Source organism: Mchenga conophoros, linkage group LG3, assembly GCF_057382185.1.
Source record: "Mchenga conophoros isolate Kocher_MC1m ecotype Shallow Benthic linkage group LG3, M_conophoros_male_GT1.1, whole genome shotgun sequence".
In the NCBI taxonomy this organism is placed as follows: domain Eukaryota; kingdom Metazoa; phylum Chordata; class Actinopteri; order Cichliformes; family Cichlidae; genus Mchenga; species Mchenga conophoros.
The window spans coordinates 30,194,215-30,214,449 of NC_140528.1; the positions used below are offsets into that span (position 1 = coordinate 30,194,215).

General features: G+C 41.6%; 1 protein-coding gene across 6 annotated transcripts in view; it reads left to right on the plus strand.

The window, feature by feature from the left end:
• The window catches only part of LOC146578096 (protein NLRC3-like), a 40,062-nt gene that overhangs the window by 3,791 nt on the left and 16,036 nt on the right, over window positions 1-20,235 (plus strand). For 2 of the 6 annotated variants that reach the window (XM_085257213.1, XM_085257187.1), the window contains exons 2-9: window positions 2,617-2,765; window positions 4,463-4,791; window positions 4,872-4,913; window positions 11,111-12,911; window positions 13,200-13,373; window positions 13,577-13,750; window positions 14,001-14,174; window positions 14,429-14,602. In XM_085257213.1, the coding sequence (XP_085113339.1) occupies window positions 4,470-4,791; window positions 4,872-4,913; window positions 11,111-12,911; window positions 13,200-13,373; window positions 13,577-13,750; window positions 14,001-14,174; window positions 14,429-14,602 (2,861 nt within the window). In that variant the 5' untranslated portion in view covers window positions 2,617-2,765; window positions 4,463-4,469. Of the gene's footprint in view, window positions 1-371; window positions 2,766-3,333; window positions 4,792-4,871; window positions 4,914-11,110; window positions 12,916-13,199; window positions 13,374-13,576; window positions 13,751-14,000; window positions 14,175-14,428; window positions 14,603-20,235 lie in introns of those variants that run through there. The other 4 variants (XM_085257227.1, XM_085257195.1, XM_085257205.1 and 1 more) reach the window with 4 other exon arrangements.

The following is a 20,235-nucleotide window of genomic DNA, read 5'->3' on the forward strand; positions in this document are numbered from 1 at the left end:
TAACTAAAACTTGAATCTTTACTGAAGCTCAGTATTCGACACAGAGTTCAAGTTCACTGCTGTAATAACTAATAACGATTAATGTAATAATAACTTTCATATTGGCCATATTATATTTACATTACCAAAGTGAGATGATTTTGGTCTCATGAACAACATAAGCTAATTGTTATTTACTAACTAATCTTAAATAACTGTTCAGTACATAAATGAAGCCCAATAATCAAGTTTTACAGTCCTGTGAAAATACATATAATTGCAATATTGACTTTGTGACAGTTTTATTTGTCATATGCTAACTTGCATAAAACTGAAGCTGATTGTAGTGGAAACACTTTAAAGTATTTGTATAGATGATAGCTGAGTTTGCATTTGCTTCATTTCATGTAAAGCTTGTATATAGACTTGAAGCTTTGAAGTTCTAAAAATGATTCATTAAATACATTTGCTGCTTTTAAAAGTCAAACTTTTCTACTGTCAGCTGGGATGATTTCAGTGAGCCTCCAAACATGACTGCTGCTTCGTTTTCCACCTGTGTTTACGTCCAAAGCTTGACACATCTGTACACATCTGTATGTTTCAGCTTTGTCCTTCAGGCACAACATGGTTCATCTTAACTTCCTGCTTCTATCATGGTTAAAGCTGATTAATCCTCTGGACATCAAACACTGATGGTGTTATTGGAGCTGGGTGAAGTTTGATGGCTTTATTATCCAGGCTGTGACACATGGCAGCTGTCAGAGCAGAACACAGGAAGTCAGCGGCTGTGTTTGAATTCAGCCTCTGCTTCCTCTGAAGGTTGATGACATAACAGCGAGGCCACAAAGGCCGTCCAGACTCCCAGGCTCCCAGGCTCCCACAAACATGTCCTCCTTCTCCCTGGATTTGAAGGACAGGTGGGCCCACCCTATCCCAAGATGCATTGCAGCGTGGTGTTGGAACATATATTTGGGTCTAGAGATGGAGCAGCGCTCTCTCTGAGTCTTTGAGGCTGTTTTCTGTTTGAGTCTGGCTTCAGTCTAATTTAGCAGCTGTGACATCAGAGATTGTAGGGGAGGAACAGCCACACCCACAGCTGAGTTTCCCACCCAGAAACAGAGCGTGAACATCACCTCTGTCTGCGCTGTGTTGGTCACAAGCTTTGTTCTGGGCTTTTAAGTGGAGGCTGGAGCTTGTGAGTGATGGAAGCTGAGAGCTGTGTTTGCACATGCTCAGTGTGACAGGATGTTGGCTGCTGTGTTTGCACATGCTCAGTGTGACAGGATGTTGGCTGCTGTGAAAGCTGAATGCTCTCTGGTTAGAAGTGATGTCACACATTAGGATAACTGTGCTAGCTCTCTGTCAGAGTACCAGGTCCTCGCTTTGACCACATGACTCTCAGTACACAGCATGATGTGTGCGCTGTAAACAGGAAGCAGAGGAGCAGGTCTGAGGCTGAGACTGAGGTCCAGATGTTTCCACATGTTTCTGCTCTGCCGTGTGTTTGGTGATTATTTCAGGTATAGATTGTGGAATATGACCAGTCTGATGTCAGCCTGCTTCTATGACATCACCTCTCTGTGCTGCCCCCTGCTGGCTTTGATCATTACTGACTGAGTCCTTGCTGCCACTTTATTAGGTACAGCTTGCTAACATAGGCTCAGACCTGCTTTGCCTTCAGAGCTGAGCCTTAAATCTTCATGGCTCAGACTCAGCAAGGTGCTGGAAACATCCCTCAGAGTCATGTGATCAGTGACGTCTGCTTCAGCACTGACAGATAGAAAAGTGCATCCACAAAAACAGGATATGTAATAATAATAATCAAATGCTGATTTTCAGCTTTTCAGACCTTTGTCTGGGTGCTAGTCCAGCTGTGTGTGTTTGTGATGACAGTGAATAAATGTCAGACTTAGTGTTAAAGTGTTAAGATGACATCAGCACTTTGACATGGATGGTAGTGAAAGCAGGAAGTGACAAATGTAGCACAGCAGCAGCGTTTAACACGTCTGAGCTGGAAACAGGAACATCATAGAACAGCTTCCACCTTCTTTTGCTCTGCTACAGTCTGGATGGATTTGCATTTAAAGATGCAAAGAGACTAAAATGGTTATGGTTATTAACCTCCACAGTGACAGGAAGTGTTTTTAAATGACTGAAACACTAAAATGATGCTAACGGCTGTCGTTAGGCTCACTGACAGCAGTGCTGATGTGTTCATGTCAAACACTGGCTCAGGTCAGACTCCTTCATCCTTCTCCAGCATGAGGCCGCCCTCAGACCGACAGGAGCTCTGACCTTTGACCTCTGACATCATGCACTTTGTGTTTTGACCTCGAGATGGCGACAAATCAGCACAGACAGACATACTTAAATAGAAGACATGGGACATTGAAGCAGTTTAAACACGTCCATCCGTCCATGAACATGTAAGAAATCAAATACATTTTTGCTTCATGTCTAAAATATGTAGGAAATATTCTCGGTATAAAAGTTTCTGTCAAAGTGCAGCTGATCCACACAGATCCATTTCTGCTTTTGCTCAATTCTAATTTCCCTATAAATGCCTCTTCAGTGTTTGGTTCCTCATTAAAATTTCAATTCTCTTTCCTGACCTGAAATTATCGTGTTTGTCTGAAGCTCCATGTCAAGGTAATGCTTTCCTGGCTAACATCAGCTGTATGCAGCTTAGTTCCAGCACAAAAAGCACAAATTTGCCATTCCATAGTTCACGGCGACGGACTCACAGCTGGACCAACGAGGCTGCTGTCTTCCGTCTTTTAGCACATGTGAGTATAAATCTGGAATAAGAGCAGCAGCAGGGCTCTTTTTGAATTAATCTTTACACTCAGACATTAGAGGCACTTCGTTCTTTAAAGGTTTGAGATCCTTGAATTTTCTTCTCTGTTCTCTTTAAGTTTGTCTGCTCCATTTGAACATTTCCCCATTTTCTGCTCTGCACTTTAATAGCTGAACTTGTTATAAAATTAAAATACAACTTCTATATTTATGTCCTGAACATGCTGTTAAATCAGACGTTGTCCCTAATGTTTACATTTTAATGAAAACACTTCTGAATCTGACAGAAGCAATTTTATTTTAGAATCTTCCACCACAGCAGACTTTTAGGGATTTTTTTTAATTGCTTCCACTTTTCTTTACTTGTAATAATTGTAATAAATCGTAATCTCGTCCCCACCACTCATGAAACTAAAGGATTTAATCCATACTGTTCGTTTAAGGCAGCTGACTTGGTACAAAATTATAACAACAATGGTGACCAAGCATTTCAGCATGTTTAGCAACTGCAACTGTTACTTTTCTCACCAAAGAAACAGCTCCAAGTCTCCAGATCTAGCAAGCTAACCGAACGAGCATCATGTTTGTCTAATAAGATCGCAAAATAACGCTTGGTAAACAAAACTGAATAATTAACCAAAACAAGTTATGTCAAAGCATTCAACAAGTCAATAACTTAATTTTAGTGTCATGGCTACTGGATGGACTCACGTGCAGACAGAGTTCTTTGCAATCAAAAGAAGACAGTTTATTTACAACAGGGAACAACTCAGTGCTACATATATGTGCAGTGAGTTGGAAGGGGCTCCAGAGAGAGGGCGTAATCCACACACACGCTTCCTCTTCAGCACAGTCACCACCATATCAGCCTATTAGAGCACTTCGCTTTTACACTGCAGGCCTACTTGTTGTTCCTAGAGTATTTAAAAGTAGAATGGGAGGCAGAGCCTTCAGTTTTCAGGCCCCTCTTCTGTGGAACCAGCTTCCAGTTTGGATTCAGGAGACAGACACTATCTCTACTTTTAAGATTAGGCTTCAAACTTTCCTTTTTGCTAAAGCATATAGTTAGGGCTGGACCAGGTGACCCTGAATCCTCCCTTTAGTTATGCTGCAATAGGTGTAGGCTGCTGACTGTTTCTTTTTCACTCACTAAATCTATTAAGTCTTTATTTTATCTAATGTTACGATAACCAAAAAATCTGTTTTCATATGTAAAGTTATGATGGGTCTGTTCCATCTGGCCTAACCAGAAGTCACCAGATTCCAATGGTAAATGCACTAGTTCTTATATAGCGCTTTTCTGAGCACTCAAAGCGTGTTATATAACTTGTGCCCATTGACACAAGCACATTTTTCTTAGTGCTTTCTGACTAACATTCACACTCCGATGGATGCATCGGAAAGCAATTTGGGGTTAGTATCTTGCCCAAGGATCTCATGTTGATAGGGTTTTTCAGTGTTTTGTGAAATCATTGACAAGACCTGAAATGTAACAGATTTTCTTTTATATGCAAAAGTACTGTAACCGCAGTTTGTGGAACAAGCACCCCCCTATTCACTGTAGTCCTAAACAACCACACATACATAACCTTCTCAAAAAAGTAAGAAATATTACATATTTCTTTGTAAATGTACATTAGTAAAAGATTACATTGTCTCTGCATTGATGTTTTTAATGTGTCTATAGATGCAATATGGAACGGTCTGTACATGAGCAGCTGTTGTATATGCTGCAGAATCTGGGAGAAGAGGAGCTGAAACATTTCCACTGGTACCTACAGAATGTACCTGTAGGTGATTTCACTACCATTCGGAAGTGCCATCTGGAGAAAGCAAACAGACTGGAAACTATAGATTTGATGGTGCAGACATATACTACTGACCATGTGATAGAATTGGCGACATCCATTTTAGAGATGATGAGTCAAGGTCAGTCTGAGAAAAGAGACACTCAACACAGTAATGCAATATGCAGGCACAACATTATACTGAGTTTCTCGGAGGAACCCACTCAAGGTATTAATAAATTACTATCTAATCGAATTAATAAATCACTTTTAAGAGGCCATGATTCAAAATGTTCTTTCATCCAACAGGAAATCCCTCAGTTCAGGCACCTTCATTACTTTCATCAGAAGGTAAGAGTTAAATACTCTTAGGAAATGTTTTTAATGCAAAAACGTTTTGCTTGTTTTCGTGTGGTGTCTCCGTCGTCCCAGTATGTATTTTTTATTTTGCAAGGTCAGCTTCTCTCTGAGAGTCAGCATCAGCTAAAATTAAGCTACACCAACACCCTTAGTGCAAAAACCTGCACAAAGGGTGTTGGTGTAGTTTCACTGCACCACTGAGCATGAGATACAAGCACAACCAATAAGAATTGCCTTTCTCAACCAGTTTTTACATTATAATTTTACTTTGGTGTGTCAGTTTTGTGTTTTATACTGGTTATTCTGTCTCTTGTCCTGTATGTATTGTGTTCAGTTTTGTTTCCCAAGTTGCTAACTTGAGTCACCGGTGTCTGGTTTTTCTTTGCCATGTTTGGTTACTTGTTAGCTGTGTTAGCTGGGTAAGCTGTGTTTTAAGTTTGACTTATGCCTGCTGAGACCTGCATTTGGTTACTCACTCCACTACCAAACAACATTTCCCTCCACAAGATCAGATTGCTGCCACTCTTGATCAACCAGCGCTTTGTTAATTCTGACAGTATTACTTGCTGGTGTTGATTTAATCCGGGTGTCATTAAATGGTAAATGGCCTGTATTTGTATAGCGCTTTTCTAGTCCCTAAGGACCCCAAAGCGCTTTACACAACCAGTCATCCACCCATTCACACACTGGTGATGGCAAGCTACATTGTAGCCATAGCCACCCTGGGGCGCACTGACAGAGGTGAGGCTGCCGGACACTGGCGCCACCGGGCCCTCTGACCACCACCAGTAGGCAACGGGTGAAGTGTCTTGCCCAAAGACACAACGACCGAGACTGTCCAAGCCAGGGCTCGAACCAGCAACCTTCCGATTACAAGGCGAACTCCCAACTCTTGAGCCACGATCGCCCATTACTGTCAATGTAAATTTTTTACCTAATTTATGGTTATCCTGAGCCAACATTTTCAGATTTACTTAAATGTCACCTCCTCTGGCCTCGGGAATACAACTGACTAACTGAGGTGTGACTAACTGAGCAGAAAAGTGTTGGTGTCACTTGCTGCTGTCATACTGCCAGTCTTTCAATTAAGAACTAAGCTAATACCATGTTAAGCTAGCAAATTCCTGTAGATACAGTAAATATATATATATATATATATATATATATATATATATATATATATATATATATATAAACACCCAGCACGCCCCTGCGGGTGGCTTATCCTTCAAGCTTGGGTCCTCTGCCAGAGGCCTGGGAGCTTGAGGGTCCTGCGCAGTATCTTAGCTGTTCCCAGGACTGCGCTCTTCTGGACAGAGATCTCCGATGTTATTCCCGGGATCTGCTGGAGCCACTCGCCTAGCTTGGGAGTCACCGCACCTAGTGCTCCGATTACCACGGGGACCACCGTTACCTTCACCCTCCACATCCTCTCGAGCTCTTCTCTGAGCCCTTGGTATTTCTCCAGCTTCTCGTGTTCCTTCTTCCTGATATTGCTGTCATTCGGAACCGCTACATCGATCACTACGGCCGTCTTCTTCTGTTTGTCTACCACCACTATGTCCGGTTGGTTAGCCACCACCATTTTGTCCGTCTGTATCTGGAAGTCCCACAGGATCTTAGCTCGGTCATTCTCCACCACCCTTGGGGGCATCTCCCATTTTGACCTCGTGACTTCCAGGTTATACACAGATGTTCCTGTACACTATGCCGGCCACCTGGTTATGGCGTTCCATGTATGCCTTGCCTGCTAGCATCTTGCACCCTGCTGTTATGTGCTGGATTGTCTCTGGGGCATCTTTACGCAGCCTGCACCTGGGGTCTTGCCTGGTGTGATAGACCCCAGCCTCTATGGATCTTGTACTCAGAGCTTGTTCTTGTGCTGCCATGATTAGTGCCTCTGTGCTGTCTTTCAGTCCAGCTTTGTCCAGCCACTGGTAGGATATCCAGTGGCTATATGTATGTGTATGTATATATATATATATATATATATATATATATATATATATATATATATATATATATATATATATATATATATATATATCGGCTAAGATGAACAGGCACATGGGTCAATACATGAGCGGGACACAGAAAGGAATTGGCAAGAATACCAGAGGCGCAAAACACCAGCTACTGGTAGACAGAACAATCAGCCGAGACTGCAAGACCAGACTGACCAACCTGTGCACTGCCTGGATTGATTACAAGAAGGCCTATGACTCAATGCCCCACAGCTGGATACTGGAATGCCTAGAATTGTACAAGATCAATGGGACCCTAAGAACCTTCATCAGGAACTCAATGGGGATGTGGCGTACAACACTAGAGGCCAACTCCAAGCCCATAGCACAAGTCACCATCAAGTGCGGGATCTACCAGGGAGATGCTCTGTCCCCACTGCTGTTCTGCATAGGCCTGAACCCCCTCAGTGAGATCATTAACAAGACTGGCTACGGATACCGACTACGGAACGGAGCAGTTGTCAGCCACCTCCTGTACATGGATGACATCAAGCTGTATGCCAAGAGTGAACGAGACATCGATTCACTGATCCACACTACCAGGCTATACAGCAATGACATTGGAATGTCGTTCGGACTGGAGAAGTGTAGTCGGATGGTATCAAAGAGAGGGAAGGTAGTCAGAACTGAGGGGATTGAACTACCAGAAGGCAACATTGCAGACATAGAGGACAGTTACAAGTACCTGGGGATCCCACAGGCGAATGGGAACCATGAAGAGGCCGCTAGAAAAGCTGCAACCACCAAGTACCTGCAGAGGGTCAGGCAAGTCCTGAGGAGTCAGCTGAATGGTAAGAACAAGATCCGGGCCATCAACACGTACGCCCTGCCCGTGATCAGGTACCCTGCTGGGGTAATAGGCTGGCCAAAGGAGGAGATAGAAGCCACTGACATAAAGACAAGAAAGCTCCTTACCATGCATGGAGGGTTTCACCCCAAGTCCAGCACCCTGAGGCTGTACTCTAAGCGGAAGGAAGGGGGCCGGGGACTGGTGAGTGTCAGCACCACAGTCCAGGATGAGACAACGAACATCCAAGAATACATTGGGAAGATGGCCCCAACTGACCGAGTGCTCAGTGAATACCTCAGGCAACAGAAACCCAAGAAAGAGGAGGGAGACGAGGAACCATCATGGAAGGACAGGCCCTTGCACGGTATGTACCACCGGCAGATAGAGGAGGTGGCTGATATCCAGAAATCCTACCAGTGGCTGGACAAAGCTGGACTGAAAGACAGCACAGAGGCACTAATCATGGCAGCACAAGAACAAGCTCTGAGTACAAGATCCATAGAGGCTGGGGTCTATCACACCAGGCAAGACCCCAGGTGCAGGCTGTGTAAAGATGCCCCTGAGACAATCCAGCACATAACAGCAGGGTGCAAGATGCTAGCAGGCAAGGCATACATGGAACGCCATAACCAAGTGGCCGGCATAGTGTACAGGAACATCTGTGCCGAGTATAACCTGGAAGTCCCGAGGTCAAAATGGGAGATGCCCCCAAGGGTGGTGGAGAATGACCGAGCTAAGATCCTGTGGGACTTCCAGATACAGACGGACAAAATGGTGGTGGCTAACCAACCGGACATAGTGGTGGTAGACAAACAGAAGAAGACGGCCGTAGTGATCGATGTAGCTGTTCCGAATGACAGCAATATCAGGAAGAAGGAACACGAGAAGCTGGAGAAATACCAAGGGCTCAGAGAAGAGCTCGAGAGGATGTGGAGGGTGAAGGTAACGGTGGTCCCCGTGGTAATCGGAGCACTAGGTGCGGTGACTCCCAAGCTAGGCGAGTGGCTCCAGCAGATCCCGGGAACAACATCGGAGATCTCTGTCCAGAAGAGCGCAGTCCTGGGAACAGCTAAGATACTGCGCAGGACCCTCAAGCTCCCAGGCCTCTGGTAGAGGACCCGAGCTTGAAGGATAAACCGCCCGCATGGGCGTGCTGGGTGTTTTTATATATATATATATCCGTCATCCTATTCATCATATATATGTATATATATATATATATATATATATATATATATATATATATATATATATATATATATATATATATATATGATGAATAGGATGACGGACCTATGGATTCTTCGATACCCAACATCCACAATGACGGCGAAACAACTAGTAGCTCAGTGTTCCAACATTCGAAAGAAGGGACTGCTCTCACAGCTAGAGATTGACGAGGTACAACACAAATGCTACGGCAAGGAGGAGTCAGGACGCCAGGTCAGGGGGGAGATATCATCACCCCCACCCGAGATTGGGTACATAGCCCCAAGTGCGATAGGAGAAGGATCGTTGAGTGCGAGAGGAACTGACCTGAAAAATAGGATCATGGCCAAGCTTGAAACCTGGATCCCCCGTAGCCGGTTACCAAGATTACGTGAAGTACCCTCAGAAGGTCTGCTAGATGATGTTAATGCAGCACTACGGACAATACCTACAACCACGATTACCGACACTAACAAGCTGATCTACAATACGGCAGCAGTGATCAGTGAGATGCTTGGCTACAAGTTGAACAGCCACAAGGGGCAGTACCCTCCATGGAGAAGGAGGCTAGAATGTATATATATATATACACTCAACAAAAATATAAACGCAACACCTTTGTTACTGCTCCCATTCCCCATGGGATGGACGTAGAGACCTAAAATTCATTCCAGATACACAATATAACCATCCCTCCCAAACAGTGGTCACAAATCAGTCCAAATGTGTGGTAGTGGGCACATCTGCCATATTGAGATAATCCATCCCACCTCACAGGTGTGCCACATCAGGATGCTGATCTGACATCATGAGTAGTGCACAGGTGTACCTCAGACTGCCCACAACAAAAGGCCACCCTGGAATGTGCAGTTTTGTCTCACAGCAAAATGCCACAGATGCCACAAGCAATGAGGGAGCGTGCAACTGGCATGCTGACAGCAGGAATGTCAACCAGATCTGTCGCCCGTGCATTGAATGTTCATTTCTCAACCATAAGCCGTCTCCACAGGCGTTTCAGAGAATATGGCAGCACATCCAACCGGCCTCACAACCGCAGACCTCGTGTAACCACACCAGCCCAGGACCTCCACATCCAGCAGGTTCACCTCCAAGATCGTCTGAGACCAGCCACCCAGACAGCTGCTGGAACAATTGGTTTGCACAACCAAACAATTTCTGCAAAAACTGTCAGAAACCGTCTCAGGGACGCTCAACTGCATGCCCGTCGTCCTCATCGGGGTCTTGACCTGACTCCAGCTCGTCGCCGTAACAGACTTGTGTGGGCAAATGCTCACATTCGATGGCGTCTGGCACGTTGGAGAGGTGTGCGCTTCACGGATGAATCATGGTTCACATTGTTCAGGGCAGATGGCAGCTTAGAATGTCCCAGTTCTTGCATGGCCAGCATACTCACCGGACATGTCACCCATTGAGCATGTTTGGGATGTGCTTGACCGACGTATACGACAGTGTGTACCAGTTCCCACGAATATCCAACAACCTCGCACAGCCATTGAAGTGGAGTGGACCAACATTCCACAGGCCACAATTGACAATCTGATAGACTCCATGCGACGATGTGTTGCACTGCATGAGGCAAATGGTGGTCACACCAGATACTGACCGGTTCTGGGTCCCCAGACCCCCAATAGCGCAAAAAACTGCACATTCCAGGGTGGCCTTTTGTTGTGGGCAGTCTGAGGTACACCTGTGCACTACTCATGATGTCAGATCAGCATCCTGATGTGGCACACCTGTGAGGTGGGATGGATTATCTCAATATGGCAGATGTGCCCACTACCACACATTTGGACTGATTTGTGACCACTGTTTGGGAGGGATGGTTATATTGTGTATCTGGAATGAATTTTAGGTCTCTACGTCCATCCCATAGGGAATGGGAGCAGTAACAAAGGTGTTGCGTTTATATTTTTGTTGAGTGTATATATATATATATATATATATATATATATATATATATATATATGTGTGTATATATATATATATATGTATATATATATATACATATATATATATATATGTATATACATTCTAGCCTATATATATGTATATGTGTGTATGTATATGTATGTATATATGTGTATGTATATATAGTCCGTTTATAACAAATAGACAATACCATGTTAGCCTGTCGATTTTTTCAGAGACTCTTCAAAAATGTCAACCCCAACTCAAGGCTAATCTACGGAATGTGTACCAGTGTGTGTTTGAGGGGATTGCTAAAGCAGGAGACCCAACTCTTCTGAATCAGATCTACACAGAGCTCTACATCACAGAGGGAAGGACTACAGAGGTCAATAATGAACATGAGGTCAGACAGATTGAAAGTGCGTACAGGAAACCAGACAGACCAGAAACAACAATCAGACAAGAAGACATCTTTAAAGCCTCACCTGGAAGAAAAAGAACAATCAGAAGAGTCCTGACAAAAGGTGTGGCTGGCATTGGGAAAACATTCTTAACACAAAAATACACCCTGGACTGGGCTGAAGACAAAGCCAACCAGGAAATCCAGTTAATATTTCCATTCAGTTTCAGAGAGCTGAATGTGCTGAAAGAGGAAAAGTTCAGCTTGGTGGAACTTGTTCATCACTTCTTTACTGAAACCAAAGAAGCAGGAATCTTCAGCTTTGAAGACTTCCAGGTTGTGTTCATCTTTGATGGTCTGGATGAGTGTCGACTTCCTCTGGACTTCCACAAAACTACAATCCTAACTGACCCTAGAAAATCCACTTCAGTGGATGTGCTGCTGATAAACCTCATCAGGGGGAAACTGCTTCCCTCTGCTCGCCTCTGGATAACCACACGACCTGCAGCAGCTAATCAAATCCCTCCTGGGTGTGTTGGCAGAGTGACAGAGATCAGAGGGTTCACTGACTCACAGAAGGAGGAGTACTTCAGGAAGAGATTCAGAGATGAGGAGCAGGCCAACAGGATCATCTCCCACATCAAGACATCACGAAGCCTCCACATCATGTGCCACATCCCAGTCTTCTGCTGGATCACTGCTACAGTTCTGGAGGATGCGCTGCAAATCAGAGAGGGAGGCCAGCTGCCCAGGACCCTGACTGAGATGTATACCCACTTCCTGGTGGTGCAGGCCAAAGTGAAGAATGTCAAGTATGATGGGGGAGCTGAGACAGATCCACACTGGAGTCCAGAGAGCAGGAAGATGATTGAATCTCTGGGAAAACTGGCTTTTGATCAGCTGCAGAAAGGAAACCTGATCTTCTATGAATCAGACCTGACAGAGTGTGGTATCGCTAACAGAGAAGCCTCAATGTACTCAGGAGTGTTCACACAGATCTTGAAAGAGGAGAGAGGACTGTATCAGAACAAAGTGTTCTGTTTCATCCATCTGAGTGTTCAGGAGTTTCTGGCTGCTCTTTATGTCAACCTAACCTTCATTAACTCTGGCATCAACCTGGTAGAAGACAAACAAACAGCATCCAAGTGGTCTAAATTATTTAGGGAGAAAAATAATTCAAAATATCTCCACAGGAGTGCTGTGGATAAGGCCTTAGAGAGTCCAAATGGGCACCTGGACCTCTTCCTTCGCTTCCTCCTGGGTCTTTCCGTGCAGGCCAATAAATCTCTCCTACGAGACCTTATGACATGGACGGGATGTTGCTCACGGAACAATCAGAAAACAGTCAAGTATATCAAGAAGAAGATCAAAAATAATCTGTCCTTAGAAAAAAGCATCAATCTGTTCCACTGCCTGAATGAACTGAATGATTGTTCTCTAATTGAGGAGATCCAACAGTCCCTGAGATCAGGAAATCTCTCCACAGATAAACTGTCTCCTTCTCAGTGGTCAGCTCTGGTCTTCATCTTACTGTCATCAGAAAAAGATTTGGATGTGTTTGACCTGAAGAAATACTCTGCTTCAGAGGAGACTCTTCTGAGGCTGCTGCCAGTGGTCAAAGCCTCGAACAAAGCTCTGTAAGTAAATATCTGCTCATATGTTTACTTTTTAAAAATATAATTCTGTGAATCTCTAAAGCATGGTCATGTCATACAAGATGCCCTTCAGACAAAGGTGTATGTCAGGTTAAGGCTGGATTGTACTCCAGTGTTGTAAAATACCTTTTTTTTCACATTTAGTTTGATGGTAGAAGAAGGTAGCACATGGTGTGGTTTCTGCAAACAGGAGCAGGGAAAAACAATACAAATCAAATGAAGACTAAAAGGGAAGACTGTGTGTTTTTGTTCTTTTTCATAAATTTTCAGACTAAGTAGCTGTAACCTCTCAGAGAGAAGCTGCGAAGCTCTGTCCTCAGTTCTCAGCTCCCAGTCTTGTAATCTGAGAGAGGTGGACCTGAGCAACAACAACTTGCAGGATTCAGGAGTTAAGCTTCTGTGTGGTGGAATGAAGAGTCCTCACGTTAAGCTGGAAAGCCTCCGGTCAGATCAAGTGATAAAATGTTTTTTCTTTTCTTTTCAAATGACAGTACAAACCAAAAAGAATTGAAGCTAATTAGGTGACTTGTTTAACATTAAGCAATGGGATTTTAATCAAGTGATGAAATATTCAAAACAAATATTGTGTTTGTCCATGGACTTACTTTAAAACCAATGTATCTGTCTTTCTTACTCACCATTTTCAGACTGAGTGGTTGTGACCTCTCTGAGAAAAGCTGTGAAACTTTGTACACAGTTATCGACTGCCAGCCGCCTAGTCTGAAAGAGCTAGACCTGAGCAACAATGACTTGCAGGATTCAGGAGTGAAAATTATGTTTGCTAGATTGAAGAGTCAACATTGTACACTGGTAAAACTCAGGTGAGATTAAGGGATACTCTGTGTTAAATTATATTTTCCATATTTTGGATATCCGTATTTTGGGGATTTCAATTGACATCAAAGCAACTTATTTTTTTGTTTGTTATTTACTTATTCCAAATGACTATAAAGATGTAATAATTCCATCCAGTCAACCTGGATGGACTAACTAAATAATGAGTAACTCCTCACTGCATCTAGAAAAAAAACATTAACACCAGCCTTGTCTCCTTTTTCATAATTATTTCAGTATAAGTGGCTGTAACCTCTCAGAGAAAAGCTGTGAAGCTCTGTCCTCAGTTCTCAGAAAACAGTTGTCTAATCTGAGTGAGCTGGACCTGAGTAACAACAACCTGCGGGATTCTGGCGTGAAACTTCTTTCTACTGGAATGAAGAGCGAACACTGCAAACTAGAAAAACTCTGGTCAGCTAACAATCAAGTTTAATTTTAGCCAACTAGACAAACATCAATCATATGTTGTTATGTTTTATATTCTGACCACTTCAGTCCAAGTCACAGTAATTTGCAATATTTGTACCCTTTTCCACACAGAGTAATCATGACTAATACCCATCTTGGAACAACATAAAATAACATGCACACTAGCAACTCCTCACTGTACAAAAATGTATTTGAGCACTTTGATAGACTTTGTATTTTTGTTCATAATTATTCAGGCTGAGTGGCTGTAACATCTTAGAGAGAAGCTGTGATGCTCTGTCCTCAGTTCTCGGCTTCCAGAACTCCACTCTGATGGAATTGGACCTGAGTAACAATGACTTGAAGGATTTAGGAGCAAAGCCTTTGTTGGCTGGACTAGAGAGGCCAGACTGTGCACTGCAAACTGTCAGGTGAGGTCAAGTGATATTTTTTTTCTTCTGATAGCTGATAAAAATACCAAATAAGAAGGCTAATTTAGTGCTTCATCTGTGTGTGAGTTCTTTAAAATATAAATAAAATTAGCAAAATCAAGACTTTCAACTCACATAAGAAAATATTTCACTCATGACAGAACTTAAATAACAGAACAGATGTTTAAAGTAAGATATTTACAATTTTCTGCACAAAATGAGCTAATTTTCAATTGTGATGCTTGCTGCAGGTCTCAAATTGCTGGGACAAACACCATGTTTACCATGGTGTTGCAGCTCCTCTTCTTTCCAAAACAGTTTGAAGACGACTGGGCATCAAGGTTGTGGTGTTTTGGTGTTCAAGTTCTGTCCAATTATTTGCCTGACTCTGATGCAAAGAGGTTGTGGTCATTTTTTTTTATTTTAAAAAATTATTCTTTATTGCTTTTCCATCAACCATAAAAAGAAAAAAAAAACAAACAAAAAAAACCAAAACTGAATATGTAATAATAATTTCTATACATCGTAAATAATTAATGTTAGGAGGACATAAGGATATATTATATATACTCTCCCATGAAAATCATACATATAATAATTCAGAAAAATGTATACAACCCAAGATAACCCCAACAACGACAAGAAATAAATAAATAAATAAAATAAAAAAAAAGGGTTTACAGATGGTGCTCCAGAGAGAAGAAAATCAAGCAGGTACAACATATTGAGACATTAGGTTTAAGTGCTTTGTTCCAGGGTTTCGGGCTGGAGTTTAATCCAAGAATATCATGTTAGTTAGAGAGGCGTCCAGATTAGTCGTTGTAATGGTAAACTGCATCCTCTTCAGTTTCCAATCCATTTAATTTCACATCCCTTCTCCTGTCCTTCTATTTAGTAGATCAGCATTCGCAGGTTCCCCAGGTTTTCTTTAGCAGCTACGGCGCTGCTTCTCCATACAGGTTAAATGGATAGAATCATCAGTTCTATACATTGTCAATCATTTCCTCACCTTCCAAAAATAACAAATAATTTCCCCACATTTTTTTAAAGGAAGCATGTTTACCCTTTATCATAGATGTAAGTTTCTCCAGAGCAAGGGATTTTGACAGTGTCGATAACCAAGTTCTCAAGTGTGGTCTGCTAGTGGATCTCCATGATTTGGCTATACTGTATTTCGCCTGTAATAGGCAGAAGGTTGTGGTTTTTTGGTTAGTTTTGCTCAGCTGAATTTCAGCAGGGAAAATTCCTAGGATGCATATTTTAGGACATGGATCCAATTTGACACTTGTAATATGTGCAATTATTTCTAAAACTTCTTTCCAAAACTTTTGAATTTCTGAGCAGTTCCACAGGCAGTGTATCAGTGTGCCTTTTTCCCCACATTTAACACATATGTCCGGAGTTTTGGGATCAAATTTATTTAGTAATGTTGGGGTAATATATGTTCTCATTAACCATTTGTATTGGATTAGTTTAAATTGAGTGTTTATAGATTGTGTTTGGGCTTTCAAACAAGCTTTTTGCCATTCCTCTATAGTTATACTACACTCTAAGTCTTGACACCATGCACGTCTTTCTTTTTCTGAGGATATTTGGGAGCCGTCTCTAAGGTTATTGTAGAAGCGAGAAATTAAACCCTTCTTCAGCCGATGGTTTATTGCTATATCTTCTAATGAGTTTAGCGTGGGCAATGTTAGAGATTTTTGAGTTTTTGAAATGAAGCTTCTGATTTGAAGAAATTTAAAGAAATGTTTGGTTGGAATGTCAAATTTCTGTGTCAAGCCCTTGAAACATATTAAGGTGTCCTTGTCAAATAGATCTGCGACTTTGTACAGGCCTCTGTCTGCCCATAGTTTAAAACCCAAATCTTTCCAACCGGGTTTAAAGGCCTTATTGCCCCAGATAGGTGAAAATTGGGATAGTACTGGTATTTCATTTTTAAACTTGAGTGTTTCAAACCACACACGAATGGTATTTTTAACAAAGAGGTTTGATGTATCTTTCATCAGATCTTTATATTTTGCAGAGTACAAATAAGTGCTGAGTGGTAAGGGGGTAGTACTTGACCTTTCTAAATTTACCCAGGGTAAGGTAGTTGTTGAAAACCAGCATGAGGCGGCAGAGAGTTGGGCAGCCCAGTAGTACCATTTGAGGTTTGGAACACAGAGACCTCCTCTATCATACGGGAGATATAGTAGCGAGAGACGCAGTCTAGCTCGTCTGTTATTCCAAATGAATTTACTGAATATTGTTTTTGCCTTTGTGAAAAAGTCATCTGGAGGGCTGAGAGGAATGACTCGAAAGAGGTATAGAAATTTTGGAAGAATGTTCATTTTGAGAATATTTACGCGTCTAATCATCGAGATTGGTAGTGTAGACCATCTGTTGATTAAGCCAGTAACAGATTTGATAATAGGAGAGTAATTTGCGTTTATCAAATCGTTAATTTTTGGAGTAATTTTTATACCTAGGTAGGAAAGACTGTCTCTGGCGATTTGAAACGTTGTTTGAATAGGTGGTTTAATTCTTTCAGAGTGATTAAAAAAGAGGATGGCCGATTTGGATTCATTAATTTTATAACCGGAGATATTGCCAAAAAAGTTAATTGTTTTAAGTAGCTGAGGAATTGAACTCTTTAATTTAGACAGCATTAAAATAATATCATCCGCGAATAATCCAATTTTGGACTCAATATTATTTGTTCTAATGCCAGAGATGTTTTGATTGTTCCTTATCGCAATAGCCAATGGTTCTATTGCTAGGACGAAAAGAAGAGGCGAAAGGGGACAGCCTTGACGTGTACCTCTACCTAGATAGAATGGTCTAGATATAATATTGTTGGTTCTAACTGAGGCTATAGGTTTATTATATAATATTTTAACCCAGGTCATAAAGTAATTGCCAAAGCCGAATTGAGATAGTACCTCATAGAGATAGTTATGTTCGACCCTATCGAAAGCTTTTTCTGCGTCTAAGGAAAGCAGAGCCATATCTAGTTGTTCTGAGTTTGTGTAAAGTACATTTAGTACTCTGCGAATCCCATGCTGTGTTTGTCGGCCTTTTACAAACCCATTTTGGTCATTATCAACAAGAAGATGGAGGTACCGTTCAAGTCTGTTTGCCAATACTTTGCTTATTATCTTGGTGTCCGAGTTTATTAGTGAGATTGGTCTATAAGATTCACATTTTGTAGGCGGTTTCCCAGGTTTAGGGAATACCGATATAAGTGCATTACGCAAGGAGGGGGGAAGTTCTTTTGAATCATAGCTTTCCACCAGCATATCATATAGAGGAAATATTAATTTGTCTTTAAATATTTTGAAAAGGTCTAGTGGAATTCCATCTGGGCTGGGAGTTTTTCCCATTTTTAATTTATCAATTGCAGTGGAGAGTTCATTCATCGATAACCGAGAGTCTAATTCGCATCGAGCTTCTTCAGAAAGTGAAGGAGTACTTATTGATTCAAAGAAGGATTCTAGTGATTCTCGAGTCGTGTCTCCTGTTGAAGTATATAGTTGTGAATAATAGTGTTCAAAGAGTTAATTTATTCTATGAGGATCTGTGGTATTTTCGTCTGCAGTTCTAATTTCATTTATTGTTTGTTCGTTCAATAGCGTTTTTATGCGCCATGCCAAAAGTTTTCTGCCTTTTCCCCTTGGTCGTAGTAGGTCTGTTTCAGTCTAAATAATCCTGCTGAGGCTTTCTCGGTAGTTAATTTATCGTATTTTGCTCTTAATCTTAAAAGTTTTTGTTGGTTTTCTTTAGAGTCATTCAGGTTTATCTCAAGTTCCACTTCTTTTATTTGGCCTTCAAGGTCCAGCATCTCAGTATAATTTTTATTTGCTTTGTTTTTAGTGTAGCTCATCATCTGTCCACGAATAAAAACCTTAAAAGCTTCCCATCTTATTGAGGCTGTAGTTTCAGATTTGTTAAAGTAGAAATAGTCATCAATATTTTTGCCTACATATTCCAAAATTTTTTGATTGTGTAGCCAGTGTGGTCTTAAACGCCAAATAGGGTTACGTCTAAAAGCTGTTGTCACTGAGAAGTTAAGCGTGGTCATTGAGTGGTCAGATATAAGCACACTTTTATATGAACAGCTGTTAATTCTGGAGATGAGAAAGTTTGAAATAAGATAATAATCTATGCGACTGCGGCTGTTATGACTGGCTGAGTGACAAGAATATTCTCTCCCTGTTGGGTTTTTTAATCTCCAAATATCTTTAAGATTCAATTCAGACATAAAGTGTTGTATAGCTTGTCTAGATTTTGGATGGGAAGAGTCTAAACCTAATGATCTATCAAGCCTGGGCTCTAGGGTACAGTTAAAGTCCCCCCAATAATTATCTCACCGTGGAGGTCTGTAATAGAGAGAAATAGATTATTATAGAAACTGGAGTCGTCAATATTAGGGCCATATACATTAACTAATATTAAATCTTGATTCAGCACGGAGCATTGTAATATAATGAATCTCCCTGCGGGGTCCAATATGGTTTTTTTAATGCACATGGGTACTGATTTATGAATAAGTGTTGCCACTCCTCTAGCATGTGTTGAGAAGTGGCTAAAGAAAGCCTGACCTGGCCATCTCCTCCTTATCCGGTCAGTTTCATTCACGAGTAAGTGTGTTTCTTGAATGAAAACTATCTTTGGGTGATAAGTTGTGGTCATTTTTGCGATGTTTTTCATGTAATGCAACAACAATTTATGTGCTTATGCCTTCTGCCATAATGTAATGTGCGAGAAATATCAGTGAAACACTACTGTCCGGTGCATGCCAATTACTGTCAGTAACAGTCATAGCAGCAATGATCACAGTCAAACACGGTTACTTTTGGCCGGACTTGCAGCTAATATTTGTATATTTGTCTGACTGCTTTTATAATATTGCACTGTGAGATGGATACTCCAAATGCAACAACAGATTCAGTGACTGTCCCGCAAGTGTCCAACCTTTCTATTACTAAATCAATGCAGTTGTTAATTTTAATGTTAAATTTAAACACACTCCCATTGCATAATAATATATGTTCAATTTGATTCAGTTCTGTTTATCAATGTATACAGCACCGAATCACAACATCAGTCACCTTGAGGCATTTTACATTGTAAGGTAGACCCTACAATAATACATACAGAAAGAAAAAATCCAACACTTATATGACCTCATATGAGCAAGCACTTTGGTGTACTTATGTGTCATGAGCAAAAGCATGTGCTCTTTGAACACACAGCACAATTTCTGTTCTGAAAGTAAATGCAGTTATGACTTTGAACAAACTCAAGATTGCATGTTTTGTGCCTTGGGTTTCATGTTGGGTTTCATGTTGAGTCCTTGGGACTCCCCCAGCAGCCTACAACTATTGCAGCATAACTAAGGGAGGATTCAGGGTCACCTGATCCAGTCCTTACTATATGCTTTAGCAAAAAGGAAAGTTTGAAACCTACTGTAATCTTAAAAGTAGAGGTAGTGTCTGTCTCCTGAATCCAAACTGGAAGCTGGTTTCACCGAAGAGCCTGAAAACTGAAGGGTCTGCCTCACATTCTACTTTCAATACTCTAGTAACAACAAATAAATGGTAAATGGCCTGTATTTATATAGCGCTTTACTAGTCCCTAAGGACCTCAAA